The sequence below is a fragment of the Morone saxatilis genome, unplaced genomic scaffold (genome assembly GCF_004916995.1).
Source record: "Morone saxatilis isolate NCDOM2014 unplaced genomic scaffold, NCSU_SB_2.0 Contig2, whole genome shotgun sequence".
Lineage (NCBI taxonomy): Eukaryota > Metazoa > Chordata > Actinopteri > Moronidae > Morone > Morone saxatilis.
Window position 1 is genome coordinate 21,866,157 of NW_023339762.1, and position 14,331 is coordinate 21,880,487.

General features: G+C 40.4%; 1 protein-coding gene across 1 annotated transcript in view; it reads left to right on the forward strand.

The window, feature by feature from the left end:
• Positions 1-408: 408 nt before the first annotated feature.
• The window catches only part of mrpl23 (mitochondrial ribosomal protein L23), a 31,896-nt gene continuing 17,973 nt past the window's right edge, over positions 409-14,331 (forward strand). The window contains exons 1-3 of the mRNA XM_035665102.1: positions 409-587; positions 1,267-1,389; positions 11,294-11,376. Coding sequence (XP_035520995.1) covers positions 568-587; positions 1,267-1,389; positions 11,294-11,376 — 226 coding nt within the window. The 5' untranslated portion in view covers positions 409-567. The remainder of the gene's footprint in view (positions 588-1,266; positions 1,390-11,293; positions 11,377-14,331) is intronic.

Consider the following 14,331-nt stretch of genomic DNA (forward strand, 5'->3'; position numbering starts at 1 on the left):
GTCCTTTTATGTTTATTTTTACTCCAACCGTCTTTGAGTTCTGTTCTATTTATTTTATTTATTCCATTTCTTCTTATTTCGCCTACTTTATTTTATTCCATCTCTATTATTTCACCTACTTTGTTGATTTGTATCATTACCTCTGTTATTTCAACTATTTCATGCAATTTATTTTATCGTCCTTTGTAATTGTAAATTGTATTCTTGCTGTGTTCTTTGTTGTTCTGTCAAAGCACTTTGTAAACTATGTTTTAAGGTGCTATACAAATAAAGTTATTATTATTATTATTAAAATCATTGAATCAGGACAGGTCTAAACTAATGTAAATCTGACTGTGCTATAAATACCTACAGTGCACACTGAGTCGGTAGTTTAAACCATAAATACCCCCAAGCTGCTGCAGACCTGTAGACCTCTCTTCAAGGGCATGGACCAAAATACACTGCGCCTGCGCAGTCCGAGTGGCCCCGGAAGCACACCGACACACGTGTAGCGTTTGACAACCTTGAAAAGACTACAAAACAACTCAGCTGGTAGCTTATGTCTCACAACAAGCCGTCCCAGCGATGCCTGTAACAAGACTACTGTAAGTGCCACGTCTTGTCTTCTTCATTTATAGACGTATATACATGTAAGGACTGCTCAGATACATGTTGAATCTTTTAGTCCCAGCTAACGTTAGCATGTCTCAGCCTTTCCAGCTGCCATGTTATGTCTGACTGCTGCTGCCGCTGGCTCACGTTGTTTTCATACATTCCGCACATTGTGAGTGCGCTTTAATCCGTGTTTCACTCTTTAACTCTCTGTGAATCTTACATGACGTTATGAAACGAGGAACGCAGCCAGCGTTAGCTCGCTATGCTAAAAACAAACTATGTGGGTTACTATGACACCCAACCTTCGTGTACAGAGATTGTATTTATGTCTAACTGTGTACCTTTCTTTTGTCAGTCACTGTTTTGCTGTATCTTGAAGTCTTTAAAGGTGGTATAGGATAGTTCAACACAGTGTTGCAGGATCATTCTAGTTTATTATTACTGTATAAAGTCCTAAGTATTTCAGTGCAACCACATAATCTGATTTTTGAATTTGATGCAGATCTTTTTTTTTTTTTTATCCATCAACTTGCTTTCACTATATATTCGGCTGTAGCAGTTCTGCATGATTACTTTTGCAGATTATCTTCCCAGTCGGTAGTCTGCTTGTAGGAAACAGCACAGGGTGAGTGAGAATGATAGACGATAACAGTCTGCCTCTCCTCTCAGATACCCTCTCTACCAGCTGGGAAACCCTCAGCTGAGGATCTTCAGACCCAACTGGTTCCTGACTCTGGTGAGGCCGGGAAGAGAGCAGCCTCCTGACACTGCCCAGTTTCGCATCCCAATGGAGTAAGTCTTTGCTTACAAATCATCAATGTGTAGAGATGTCTTAAAGGAAGTACGCACGCTTGAGTATTCTACTATTGTATAATTCTGTACTATTAGCTGTCAGCCCACGTAATATTTAAATTATAAGGGTTACTATCAGGAATGGCAATTGAGAGCTGGTTCCTCTTTAAGCGCCAGTACCTCCAAAAAGGTTACTGTTGGCAATGCTTGCCATTAAATTCGAAGCATTACAGGTGAGTGCTTAATCTCCTCACTCTTTCATTAACTAATGAATGATTTTTGTCTATGAAATAAAAAACAATATGGTGAAAAATTCCCACCACATTTACTAAATAGTTTTTAAACGTTTTATGCTGCTCACCACATGTTTCAAGCACACATAGGTAGAGTGGATAGGGCGAGGGCAAGTAGCTGAATGCTGTTAGGTGTGAGCCATTTCAACCCTATTTTGTATAATAGCCTTGGGAAGTCAAATTTTATGCGATGTAGACCATGTGTTTATTCATACATCCTTGGAGGATTACTCCATCCTCAGGTAGGTGGATTGTACTACATATAATGCCACCACACAGCTGTAACTGTGCAAATTGTCCCTGAAATGATCTTCTTTTAAGTAAAAGAGTAAGTAATGTCTACTTTCACCACTCAGCAACTTCTTGGTCAAAGGTTAATAGATTATTTTTTGATTTTAAATAGGAAAACCTAAAATTTAAACCAGAGTGTTTGTAGATTATATTAGTGCATCTACCATCAGTAGCATCTCCTACAGTTAAATGTTTGTGACGCAAGTGAGGTAAAGTAAATGTGTGCTTGTAGGTGAGAGGTTGTCAGTTTTCTGTGATAGAAAACTGTTAGTTTGAGGTTAGATTTTATTATTCTAATATTCTAATTTCCCCTTATGTCCCTCAACAAGATGCACAATTAGTATATTGTTTGTTACATAATGTACTACACTACTACTACTATGATGATATGGAAATAAGTAATAGTTTATGTGTTGATGAATATGTATAGGAGAGCAAATAAACAATCTCAGGATTTGACTGTCTTTAAATGTGTCTGTACTTTGTTATGGAAATTCACTGCCAAATTGCTACTGTCATTTTCTTCTCTGTCATTAATTTTCAGTGTACAGTTTTTCAAACCAAATTTCTGCACATTTCTAACATACAAACCATCCTTGTTATTAATTAATACCTATTACCGGATGCATGTATACAATGCATACTTTTTCTACTTTTTCCAGTCAAGAGCCATACATTACATACTACGGTCCATCTATTCTTTAAATTATCAATTCAAATGCTAAACACCCTACTTGTCATCTTCTTAAAGTACAGGCTGGTATGGATTCAGCACCTCCTGTTTTCAGCAGCGTGGATGATAATTATCACGGTTGCCTAAACCTGGACCTTGAGGATGAAGAAGAGCACCCCAGTGACTATATAAAGTCTTATAGCAAGATTTATAATGCTTATAAACAATAAAAATATAGCAAGCTGATTCCCTGTATGGGCCACAAATTCTACTATTATAAGACTTATGAGGGGTTATTTTATTTGGCAAGTTATTTTAGGCTTACTTCTGTTAGACTATAGTAGTAGTTTAATGTAATTTAGACCTTTTATAAAATGAACATATATTTCATGGTTTTTGGCTGCAATCATTTGTTTTTACTGGCACCGTAGCAGTGTTTCTGGACCAGTGTTATGCCGCTGGAGTTGCATTTCATGGCCACCAGGTGGCAAGACAGCCTCAAGAACAGAAAGGTGTTAGTCCTCAACAGTATAGATAGTTTTTTTTCCACCTTATGGCTGTCTGTAATGAGTTCAGCTGCAATGATGACTTGCAAATGGCATGACACAGGCAGCAGGGTGGGAGGTAAGGTCAAAAGTGCTTTTGTCTGGCACTGCAGTAGAGGTTCGTGCTCGTTTGTACACAGTGAGATGTCAAACATAAGTCACATTGAGGAGCCAATGTTAATATCTACATAGAAAATTAAAGCAAACTGTTCTTAATCATTCTCCAACACACATGTCCAATGGAATACACTATATATAAAACACCACCTTAGTGCCCTAATTTTGCTAAGTTGTTTTTGTATTACCAAAAGTCAATTTGGTGAGTTTGGAGTATGTATTCTGTCATAAAACGCAACAGGAGGTCCTTACCAGTCAGCAGTTAGTAGTGATGAGCTGATTTTGACTACCTCTGCGAGCCAAGGTCATTGAGGTTAGCAGCACTCCTCAGGCTATGAGAGGGCCAGAACCCACACAAGGGAGAAAAATTGAAGTTTGAGGCAGATCATCTATGTGTCTCTGGTGGGGTTTAGACCATAATCTGTTCATCCAGGTGCCTGGCCTCCCACTCTGATTTTTGCCTCTTCTCTGCCAAACTCCTAGGGTGCTTATGTAATTGTGTGTGTGTGTATGTGTGTGTGTCTGTGTGCGCGCTTGTCAGTGTGGGTGAGTCAGTTTGTGAGAATGGTGTGTGTCTTTGTGTATATATGCACAAAAGTGGGTAAGTGCAGGGTGCGTGTGTGTTTATAAGGGTGTGTAAGGTTTTTTTTTTTTTTTGCTTGGAGTCTTTGATGCCTGGGAGAGGTGCACGGCTGATTGATATGCTGCTGGGGCCTCAGTGTGTGCTTGAAACACTGTTATTTTTTACTTTTCATACACACAATGTAGTAAATGGACACACATGGAGAGACAGTGACACAAACCAAATATCACTCCCACTCCCAGCTTATTGATGAGTCTGAGTCATTACGGCAGTGAAAGCTGTTGTAGTTATGACTCTCGAGGGTAGGCGGTGTTAGCGTGGGTAAGTTGTAGTGCTGAGCAGCTGTTAATGAGAAGTGGTATTGTTGACTTTCTCAGGGCAATAACACAAGGTGGCCTTTATCTGAATGACACCTGGGAGCTAGATATCCAAGGTTGGCTCCCTCGTTCTTTCTTGCTTTTTCCTTGTTTTCTTGCTTGTTTATAGTATCACGCACTTGCTATGATCTGCGCATGTCTTCCTCTGTCCTATTCCCTCTGTCCCACCCTGGACTCTGCTGTTTATTGTGCTTTTCTTAAACGCTTTGCAGCACGTCCAAAACCAATCCCTCTTTGGCACTTGTTGTTTAAGACACCTGGCCTGTGTTCACGCAATTCTCTTTCTACCTGCTGGAGGAAAGTATTTGTTTGTCTTTTTGATTGTTCGCAAACCTTTTGTGCGATGTTAGCATTGCCTCTCTGCTCTAGAAGGAACATCATCAAATTTCTAGGTTTACACCCACACACACACCTCTTGTGCCTCACCTGGCATGGCTAGAGGCCAGCACTGACACACACACAAAGAAAAGATCACAATGCTGAACGTTGTGTTCAGTCTACTACTCAGTCACATTTCATGCTACGGTGCTGTCTAATAACTATGAAACCAGACCATGCTGCGGTTTCTCACTGTAATCAGGCACGAGCAAACTGACCTATCTACACTTGAGTACCTGTTGGATCAAACAATGTTATGTTCACCATGGCAGTCACTACTGTTCCACTTCTTAAACATGTGGCTCAAGCTGGAAACCGGGTTATTTTTCACACTAATTAACCTCAGTTTATGTCTTGGGAATTCATTTAGCAAGCCGGTAGAGGAGTGTAACTAGCTGTGGAGTCTTTACTGACCTGTCTCTCTGTAAGTTTGGTGACTCCTGGTGACCTGTTCTTTGATCTATTTCTGTTCTATTGTCAGACCAAAACCCAAACAACAAATCTAATCCTTCACACGCTGCTCTTATACTCTCAATTTCTCAACTGTCTTTTCTCTCCCTAAGTCTCAGGTTCCTCAATGGCTTTCCCTCTAAACAAAGTCTGCTATTATGATCTTGATACTTAGTGTTGAGCAACTTCTGTGCATGTATTGTCCGTGTTGATGGGAGGGTTAAAGTAGTGAGTGTGCGTATCTCTACTCAAACCTGACAATGGGGCAGACTTACAATGAGGAGCGGCTTTCTTTTGCCTTTCATCTGCGCAGAAAACAACTCTCCTGTTTCATTCTCACCACTAAGCCGCTCTGACACAGTGTACTTTGATGTTGTGTGTGCATGTGTGTGTATGGACTGTTTGGTGTACCTTGGATGTTTACCCTACAGTGTGTTTAATGAAGGTTACACATAATATAAAGTCTGAGAGGCTTATCAGAACACACAACATTAACATGTCAGAGGGACAATTCAACTGTGTGTTCTTGAGGAATGCTCCTCCTCTTCTGAGACCACAGTTTGTAGTTTAAAAGTGTCTTACAGTCAGTGATGGTAAAGGTCCACCTTTGTACCCTGTTCCTCTTGGCTGATGCCTAGTGCTAGTTTTTCCGATGTTTGGCAGGTATATCATCATGGTATTTTCCACTTGTACCCTAACATAATTTTACTGTAGTAGTTTATGCAAGAGCAGGTTAGACAACTAATTCTGTCGACAATTTAACATCTGTGTCAGCTTGAATAGAGTTTTGGCAATCACCATTTTTGTAAATTATTTTTCAGGACAACATGAAGCAACTTGCATATTGGAAAAATAGGCCAGATAGTGAATGATGCGTTGAAGGATTGAGGTTCCTCCAAAGTGAAGTAAGCTCCTGTCGCCTGCAACTCTGCATCACTTTTATGGCTACTCCTCTTCTTTTCCATTCCCTTGTAATACTTAAAGTTGATCTGCCAACCAAAAAGGCACCATAAAAAGACCAAATGTAAATGCAGCCCAGTTTCTATCAAACAAGGAACCACATTAAAAGCTTTCCAGTGGTTTGCCAAGTCAAGTTGCTAAAACAAGCAGCCTTTCCAAAGAGGATTCATGGTAGCCACAAGAAGCACGATAGTCACTGAATCATCCCTATACAAAGTAATGTTCATTTTAAAACAAGAAGAACATGACAACAGCAACACCCCCATTCTTTGGATGAAATGTTGTTATACTGATTACTAATTTAAAAAGTACTGTGGCACGGCATTTAGTTTATACAGTGAGTACACACACCATTTTTGAAACATGACTCACCATGATGACCACTAATCCTACTCAAAGATGAAACTACACTACCAGATAAACATTCTTTTTAACTTGCTTGTTGTTCACCTAATAAATGGATCTACATCAGGATGTCTTCTCCTTTCTGTGAAAATAGGCCATTGTGGGTCAAACCTGTAGGTGGCAGCAAAACACTGAGTACAGAAATAACACTAACGTGTTCATACATACACATTTAATTACGTTAATCAAATCCAAGATAACAGATGCCTCAGGAGTTGTTCTAAACCTGGCTTTGCTTTTTTTGTGAATAATGTGCACTGGTGAATAATTATATATAGTCATAGCTGATTGTACTAAAGTATTTTGTAAATATGCTGTCTTAAAACGTATCAATTGACAGACCTCTTCTAATTTCACACATTTTATTAACCTGTTCAGGTCATAATAATTTGCTATCCCATTGTGTACCTTAAAGGTTATATATACAGAGATTTAAAACTTTAATACACCATTAAACAACTCTTTGCTATGTAAAGATATAATGGAGTCATGGTGTCCTGAGCAGAGAATGACGTCATACTCCATTTGCCTGTGTTGTTATCTGAGCATGTTTGTGCTTTGTTTAGGAAACTGGTCTGGCCGTGCATGCATGTTAGAGCAAGTCCCTCCATTTCCATCTTAGGAGAGCAACTTATGCCGCTGTTTTTCTCATATGTTGGTAAATTAAGGCAGAGAATGTCAGGGGCCAAAACAAGCACTTTAATTGGGCGTGCTTTGACGGGCGCATTTGTCCTCAAGGATTAGCTAACGTTACATGGCAACCATTGCAGCCTATTATGCGTTATGCTGCTTTTTTCTCATCAAATTATGTCAGTTAAAGGTTTTGACCAAAACAGCATTGATGATTGTTGGAAATACAGTGGAAAGACTAACAAAGACATTTTTAGTGACTTTGATTTTGTTTCTGTCCAGTTTAAGTGTGTTTTCTGATTATCTGCTTGGTCATTGTTTTTGGTCTGAGATGCTAGTGCTCTAGTCCGAAATCTAGTGGAAAATACATTTTGTATTTATAACCTTTACAGTTTAGCACCATGACCGTTCAGTACTAACATTGCTGACATAGAGTGTAGAGAGTCTGTGCTAAACTGACTATTTATGTATTTATAACCCATCCCACTACCACTGCAACTCCCGCTGTAAAGCTTTAATAAATACATTTTTTGAGGATGCTGCCATATATATTGCTGAGTCATCTGCGTACATAGAAATTTTAATGTTTCTGTATCTTATTGAAAGCTCAATCTAAATGAGTTGGTCTTTTGAGTCAAAGCAGTACATGTGAAGTGACATACTTTATAAGCATGCTAATAGTCAGTACTTAAATTATGAATCTGTAATTATATTCCTGATTGCAAAATAACTCTTGTACTGTATTTATTCACAACTCTGGTCATCTACCAATAAGGTATTGGTTAGGAGATAAATGAGTGGAAACAAAATGTAAAACTATGTAAAAGTTAATAAATGCAGCATGACTTTTTCTCAAGATTTATTTTTGTTGACATTTTTGCCTTTATTTGAAAGTTAGCCATTCATATAGACCAGAAACATGGAGAGAAAGAGAGTGAGAGCAACAAAGGTAGTTAGCTGGTATTGAACCGGAGATATTTTCTAAAGCATCAGTTCTAAAGTGAATTTCAGCATCTTCAATTACATGACATTATTCAGTCACAAATCCAGATCTGCTAAACCTCAGTGTTTATATTTGTTGTGTATTATTTTATCACTGTGAGTGGGTGGCTGTATAAGGAATCCTTTATGTACAACAGAGGTATTACCCATTCACCTGGCAGATGTTCTTTTAACTCCGGCACATTAATGGACAAGAGGCATACAGTAGTCTCTGAGGTTTCAGAATACATTCACTATCCTTATTGTCAAAGACTGTCAATGCTGCCTCTGTCCTGTCTTTTCCCACTGTGCCCTTTCACCTACTTTTTTCATATGCTTTCGGGGCACAGGTGTAAATGGACCGCCTTAAACGACTGGAACTGATACTCACAATCTTCTTGGCTCAGTGTGAGTTAGCCCACATTTGAGAATAGGAAATATCCAAGAGCAGCTGACAGAGGTGTGGGTTAATCTGCAGAATGACGAATCTGATATATTGTCAGACACAAACGGGGCAAAACAAAGGCATCAAGTTTACCTTTTTTTCTTGATCCGTGCTTGCATCCCTTTCCTTCCGTGTTTCTTTTAGCATATCAGATTCAGGTGTTATATCTCCTGTCTACCTCCCCTTGAACAATGCAGAACAATATAACTTTTTAAATTGTTTGCTTTCAATGATGCCAGTGTGCCTGTTTTAAACCTGCTCAGCAACAACGCACCATAATTGAATCTAATCCATCGTCTGCGTCATCTGATGCCCTTCTAGGTTTTGTGTTTGGAGTTCTTTCATCATCTTGGGGGAGGAATCTTTGTAGCATGTGTGTTTGCGTATAAATATATACCAGTTGCTGAGGAACGATGCCTTTAGCCTTGGCAGTTGCTGAAGACAGGTTTTCATTCTTCCTGTGAGACAGAAGTGTGAAAGGTTAGCTTGTGGAGTCAGATGGGTGTTTATACTGGGATGATGATCAGATGCTGCCTGCATCACTATTGGAGACACCACGCCCTTTGTCTAAGTTTAGCCTTGTTTATGTACACGCTTAACTTGACATTTTCTCCTCAGCTTTCAGCCCAAGGCTTTATCTCAGACTGGATTCCAGTTTGTAGCTGAAATGGGAGTCGTGTATTGACTCAGGTCAGAGAAAACAGCTATTTAATGTAACCCCTGTAAATCTAGTGTTCAGTATTATACGTATGTGTGTATGTGGAGGTATTCATAGTAAATCTATCAATCTGTATTGTTGTATGTATGTATGTATGTATGTATGTATTTGTATGTATGATGTATGGTATGTATGTATGTATGATGGTATGGTATGTTATGTATGTATGTATGTATGTATGTATGATGTATGTTATGTATGCTATGTATGTATGTATGTATATTTTTTCAGCCATAGCACATGACATAGAGATTTATAGATGTGCAGAGTAACGGAAAGGGCTGCACCAATAATTGCAAATTGCTACAGACCCCCAAACATTTCACATTAATCATGATTGTAAATAGTTTCTTTTCAGTTGAAATTATAAGTTGTGAGCAAAAATCACTCCCACAATAATCGCAAACTCTTTTAGCAATATCTGTCAAAATAATTGCAAAACAATGTTTTTACCATATTATGCAGCCCTGAAAACATGACTGTGCTTGCGCATGCTTCGTATAAACTATCTCTGTTTGTGGTGGCTGAACAGTTGGAGTGGTAAAAGCAGCAGGATTTAGTCAGAGAAATGTTCCTCATTAATCAGGATCAGTGTTCCCTCCGCTAATGATCCAGAGGAGACCTTGCGGTCCCAAAGCCACTTTCCTCTCTTCCAGTTCCCTGCCCCTGCTTTCTAGGAAAACCAGTCAGTGCAATCACTCTCTCTTTCTTCCTCTCTTAATCTCAAGTACCCCGGTCACTCCGCTCTGCTTCACTGCCCTCTGGCACACATACAGTGTGAGACAGGGGTTGTGGGGGGTGGGGTGGGTACCAATGGAGCAGAAAGGCGCATCTCAGGAAACACATCTCTCTCCTCTCAACTTGGTAAAGGGAGACGAATAGGCCTAAAGAGACCTTTTAAAAGTTTGTTTACACCTTTCTTTACACAGTGATGCAGAAACTCCTTGACCCTAACACCCAAGATAGTCCTGGACCAGTACTTGGTCTGAGAGGGAGAGCTCAGTGTGTGCGTAGTTCTCTCATCTCTCAGAGGCAGCTGCCTGGTGTTTAGTAGAAAAACCCTATCATACTCAGGAGTCCCCACATCAAACGATCCTGCTTTTTGTAATGGTGGAATCAAATGTGGAAATAGTTACTGACGTATCATAAATATAAGCTTACCTCTAAACTGAACATAGCAGGTCCAATGGAAGTGTTTTAGGTCTACATCAGTGTCAGCCAAAATGTAGCACATTATAGAGGAAAAGGCAATTGTTTGTACAGCATGGAAACATATATTACATCATTCTTAGGTACAAAGAGTCTTTTGTGTTCACAGATGTGATTTTCTCATGCAAATGTTTGCCTCACTTAATATTGTTATAACAGCTCAAGGTATTGTGCTGTTTACTCTGAAAAATAGGGAATATTACATTATAATGTTCTATCAAAGAAACATATGAGGTGATAGAAGACGCCATATCCGAGGCACTCATGCCAGACCACAGCGTCGCTATTAAGCACTTTGTCAGACGCATTTGGGAAGTGCTCTCTACCAGGCTAATCCAATTGGCTAGATTGATTAGCCGTTAAAAGCCTTTCTTCCTCTGGTCGGTGAAATTCGTTCCAAAAGCTGCCCAGTGGGCTAGCTTTAGCTAGGCTGGCCCATCGGATCAGTTGGTGCCAGGCCCACTTCCTGTGTAGGATTTCATCAGGCGCGATCAATACATGTAGACAGCTAATTGGATGAACACTGACACTCACATTTCTCTTCTCTCCACTTTATGGTCAAGAGAATAAAAGCTGAATATGGGTTTATAGGGGAGTGTCCTGTCCGTTACAGTAGGTAATATAACAGCAGAGTTTATGGGAATGCAGTGTGGAAACAGGCTGTATCATTTTTATGTCTGTGTCAATTAACTGAATGTGGTGTTATTTGATGGACAGTGATCCAGGCACCTCTTACCATATGTGAACACTGATGCTTGATGCCTTGTGTAACCTCCGTTCTCTCTGTCTTTCCTCGTCCCTATTTGTGTGTTTTTCTCCTCTCTTTCTGTTCTGGACATGTCTGGACAGAATGACCAAGTGTGACGTAAAGAACTACCTGGAGAAGATCTATAACGTCCCTGTGGGAGCAGTCCGTACCAGGATACAGTTTGGTGAGTGTCTTCACACATACAGAGAGCTATAACATTGTAGTGGTTTACACTACTACTAATATTTATATTTCTCATAGATTTAGTGATAGTGAAGATACTGCTGGACAATAATTATTTTATAATTAGCAGCAGCTAGGTCCTCACAGGTATATTCTGGTCCAAGTAACGGAGACCCAACCTGGGACCAGAGTGAGGACCGGTTCAATTTTTTTTTTGTCTAATTGAGTCAGGTCTAGGATCTGTGTGCCTAAATGTCTAATATCCAAATGTATCCAAGTGGATTCATTTATGATCAGGTGCATCATCATCTTCATCATCATCAAATGTGTTTTTGACATCAGATGGTAAGTGAACTGAAGTGCAGGTGACAGTGGCTGCTCTGTAGTTGTTGCTGCATGGTGCTGCTGCTAAGGCTGGTGTTTTCTCTATGTTTGAGTGTGCCAACTGCATTTCCAGTCTGACTGTCCATAGATCAGTTTCGGATTAAGTCCAAAACCTCTAATCGACGTACCATTTTTAGGTGGATTCTAGATAGCTAATTATCAGATACTTCTATACAATTGTATTTATATCTGCAAGGGCGATTTTGGTTCTCTGAGGCTTGAAGTAATAACGTCACCCTGTGGGTGGGTGGGTGGGTGGAATAACTGGCAGAAACATTATCTGGGCCATGATATGGATTATTTATCTGTTTCCGGTATTGAATGTTTCTCAAATCACATTTAATGAGTACGAGGATTGTTAAAGAGAATAAAAAAAATTAAATAAAAAAAAAAGACATCATTGTCTGAGTCACTGACCTTACAATAAGGAAAGCTAGAACATTACACACACCATGACTGTACATCTATGTACAGATTGGAGCTCGAGAGAGAGAGAGAGAGAGAGAGAGAATCCAAATTAAAATCCTAAAGTTGTTCTGCAGCTGTTGTGAGTAAATCGAGCAAATGGCGTACACATACACACACAACACATATACACGAAAACAGTTTCAGTATGCTAAGCTCTTAACTTCCACAGTGTATTAAACAAGTGTATATAAATAGCTAATTTGAGGACTTGAGAAAAAAGGTAACTTCAACTTCATGCACTAAATAATTACTATCCAATACATTTACATGTAAGCTATATTGTGTTGACATTTGGTATGAATCAAATTTATAGTCACATACAAGACTCCTCACTACAGCCCAATATTGGAAAATATACTCTGAAATAAGTGTTTTCACAATCTGTACCTAAAATGTGCCTTTGACGTTTGATTGAACTTTCACTCTTTGTAGTCATGAAAGATGAAAAGTTGAGCGAGGAAAAATAAAACACAAAATAAAGCATCAACTGAAACTACTCCTGCAGCATAAACCCCTCCATCTCTATTCATCCACAAGCTCAGTATGTTGCAAATACTTGTTTCACATGGAAATCATATTAAGGTTGTTTCCACTATAATCATTAGGTTATAGCCTTGTTAATCAGTTGATAGTTTTGTGAATTCAATTTTGGTTATGGAGTATGGAATTCACAGAAAGATGATTTTTGTTTTAGGAAGCATAAAGTCAAATTGATTTTGTTTTGGAGACTATAAGCGGTGGCTAGCGGTGATTAGCAATTTCAGCTCACGATGTAGTCTTCCCATTCACATGCAGCAGCGGGAGTGTTTTCCAGCGGCTAGTTGCGGTAGTGGTTAGCGTGCCTGGCTCTCCTTTCCCCTAACACACACAGCTGCTTATCTAACAATCTGCTGCTGCAGCATTCCAGCCTCCAGCTGTCCCAGGACACCCCACGCTCCCTCCACACAAACATACTATTCACTTACAAACTTGCAGCTTCAGGACCTTAAGTGCCCCATCCCCTCCAACCTCCTCGTCAAGGATGATCATAGAGCCAACAGTGTTATATCATTGACTTAATAATCCTTTTGACTTTTTATTGAGGGAGGAAACAGCATACGTTTGCATGGACTGATTTAGGGGCTCCCTACGAGTTTAGGAATTTGCAAGTTCATGGAAGAACAGAAGGAGAGGACATATGGGTGGCGTTAAGTTGGAGAGACGCTGTGGAACAGCTGAAAAGAGGAGACATGAGCCCCCTCTGTGCTCTGCCTGAAGGGCCACGAGGAGCCCCCTCTACCTCTGGAGGAGAGACTGGGGAGGAGGGAGGAGGAGAGAGGCGCCTAGCGTGGCCTAGCCTACAGTGTGGAGGACCCATTAATGCTGTTTATTAGGGTTGTGTCATTAAAAGCCAGGAGAAAAGGAAAGCCCCTCGGGAGGGTGGGTGTGGGGAAAGAGGAGGCTAGAGAAGAAAGGGCAGATCAGGGCCCCCGGTGATCCCGAGGTGCGTCAGAGAAGGTATCCCTGTTTGCGTCAGGAGTTCCACTCCATTGGCAGTGTAAAGAGGAGAGTGAGGGGCGCAAACGACCCTTTCTTCCCTCCATGGGCGGCTGGGGTATTTTGGAAGAAGTTGCCATGGTTACCCCTCCGGCCTGGGATTTGTAACATGATAGCTGGCTGCCAAACCGCAATCTCAAAGTGGGAGAAATTGTGCTTGCGTTTGCGAGTGTTGTATGAAAGCTCTGTCTGTGTGTCTGTATGTGTTAGGAAAGGGCTGTGTGAATTAAGAGAAAAACACTTTGTACCTTTTTCAAAGTGTACAAAAGTGTGTGTGTGTGTGTGTGTGTGTGTGAGATCAGTGCCGTATGTTGCTCTTTCAAGGGTTGTAGCATTTCCCTGTGGATTTCCTTCGCAATCACAAACACACACACACACACACACACACACACAGGCATACACTCTTCGTTACCTCTGTCTCCCACCCACACAGGGGCCTCCAGTTAGCCAGGGGGGCGTGGAGGGGGGGGTGTTTTACAACCCTACTCAGGGCTTTCCCTGAGCAGTGGGCTGCCTGGCTAGTGATTACTAGCTGCACGTACCACATAGACGCACACACACACACACA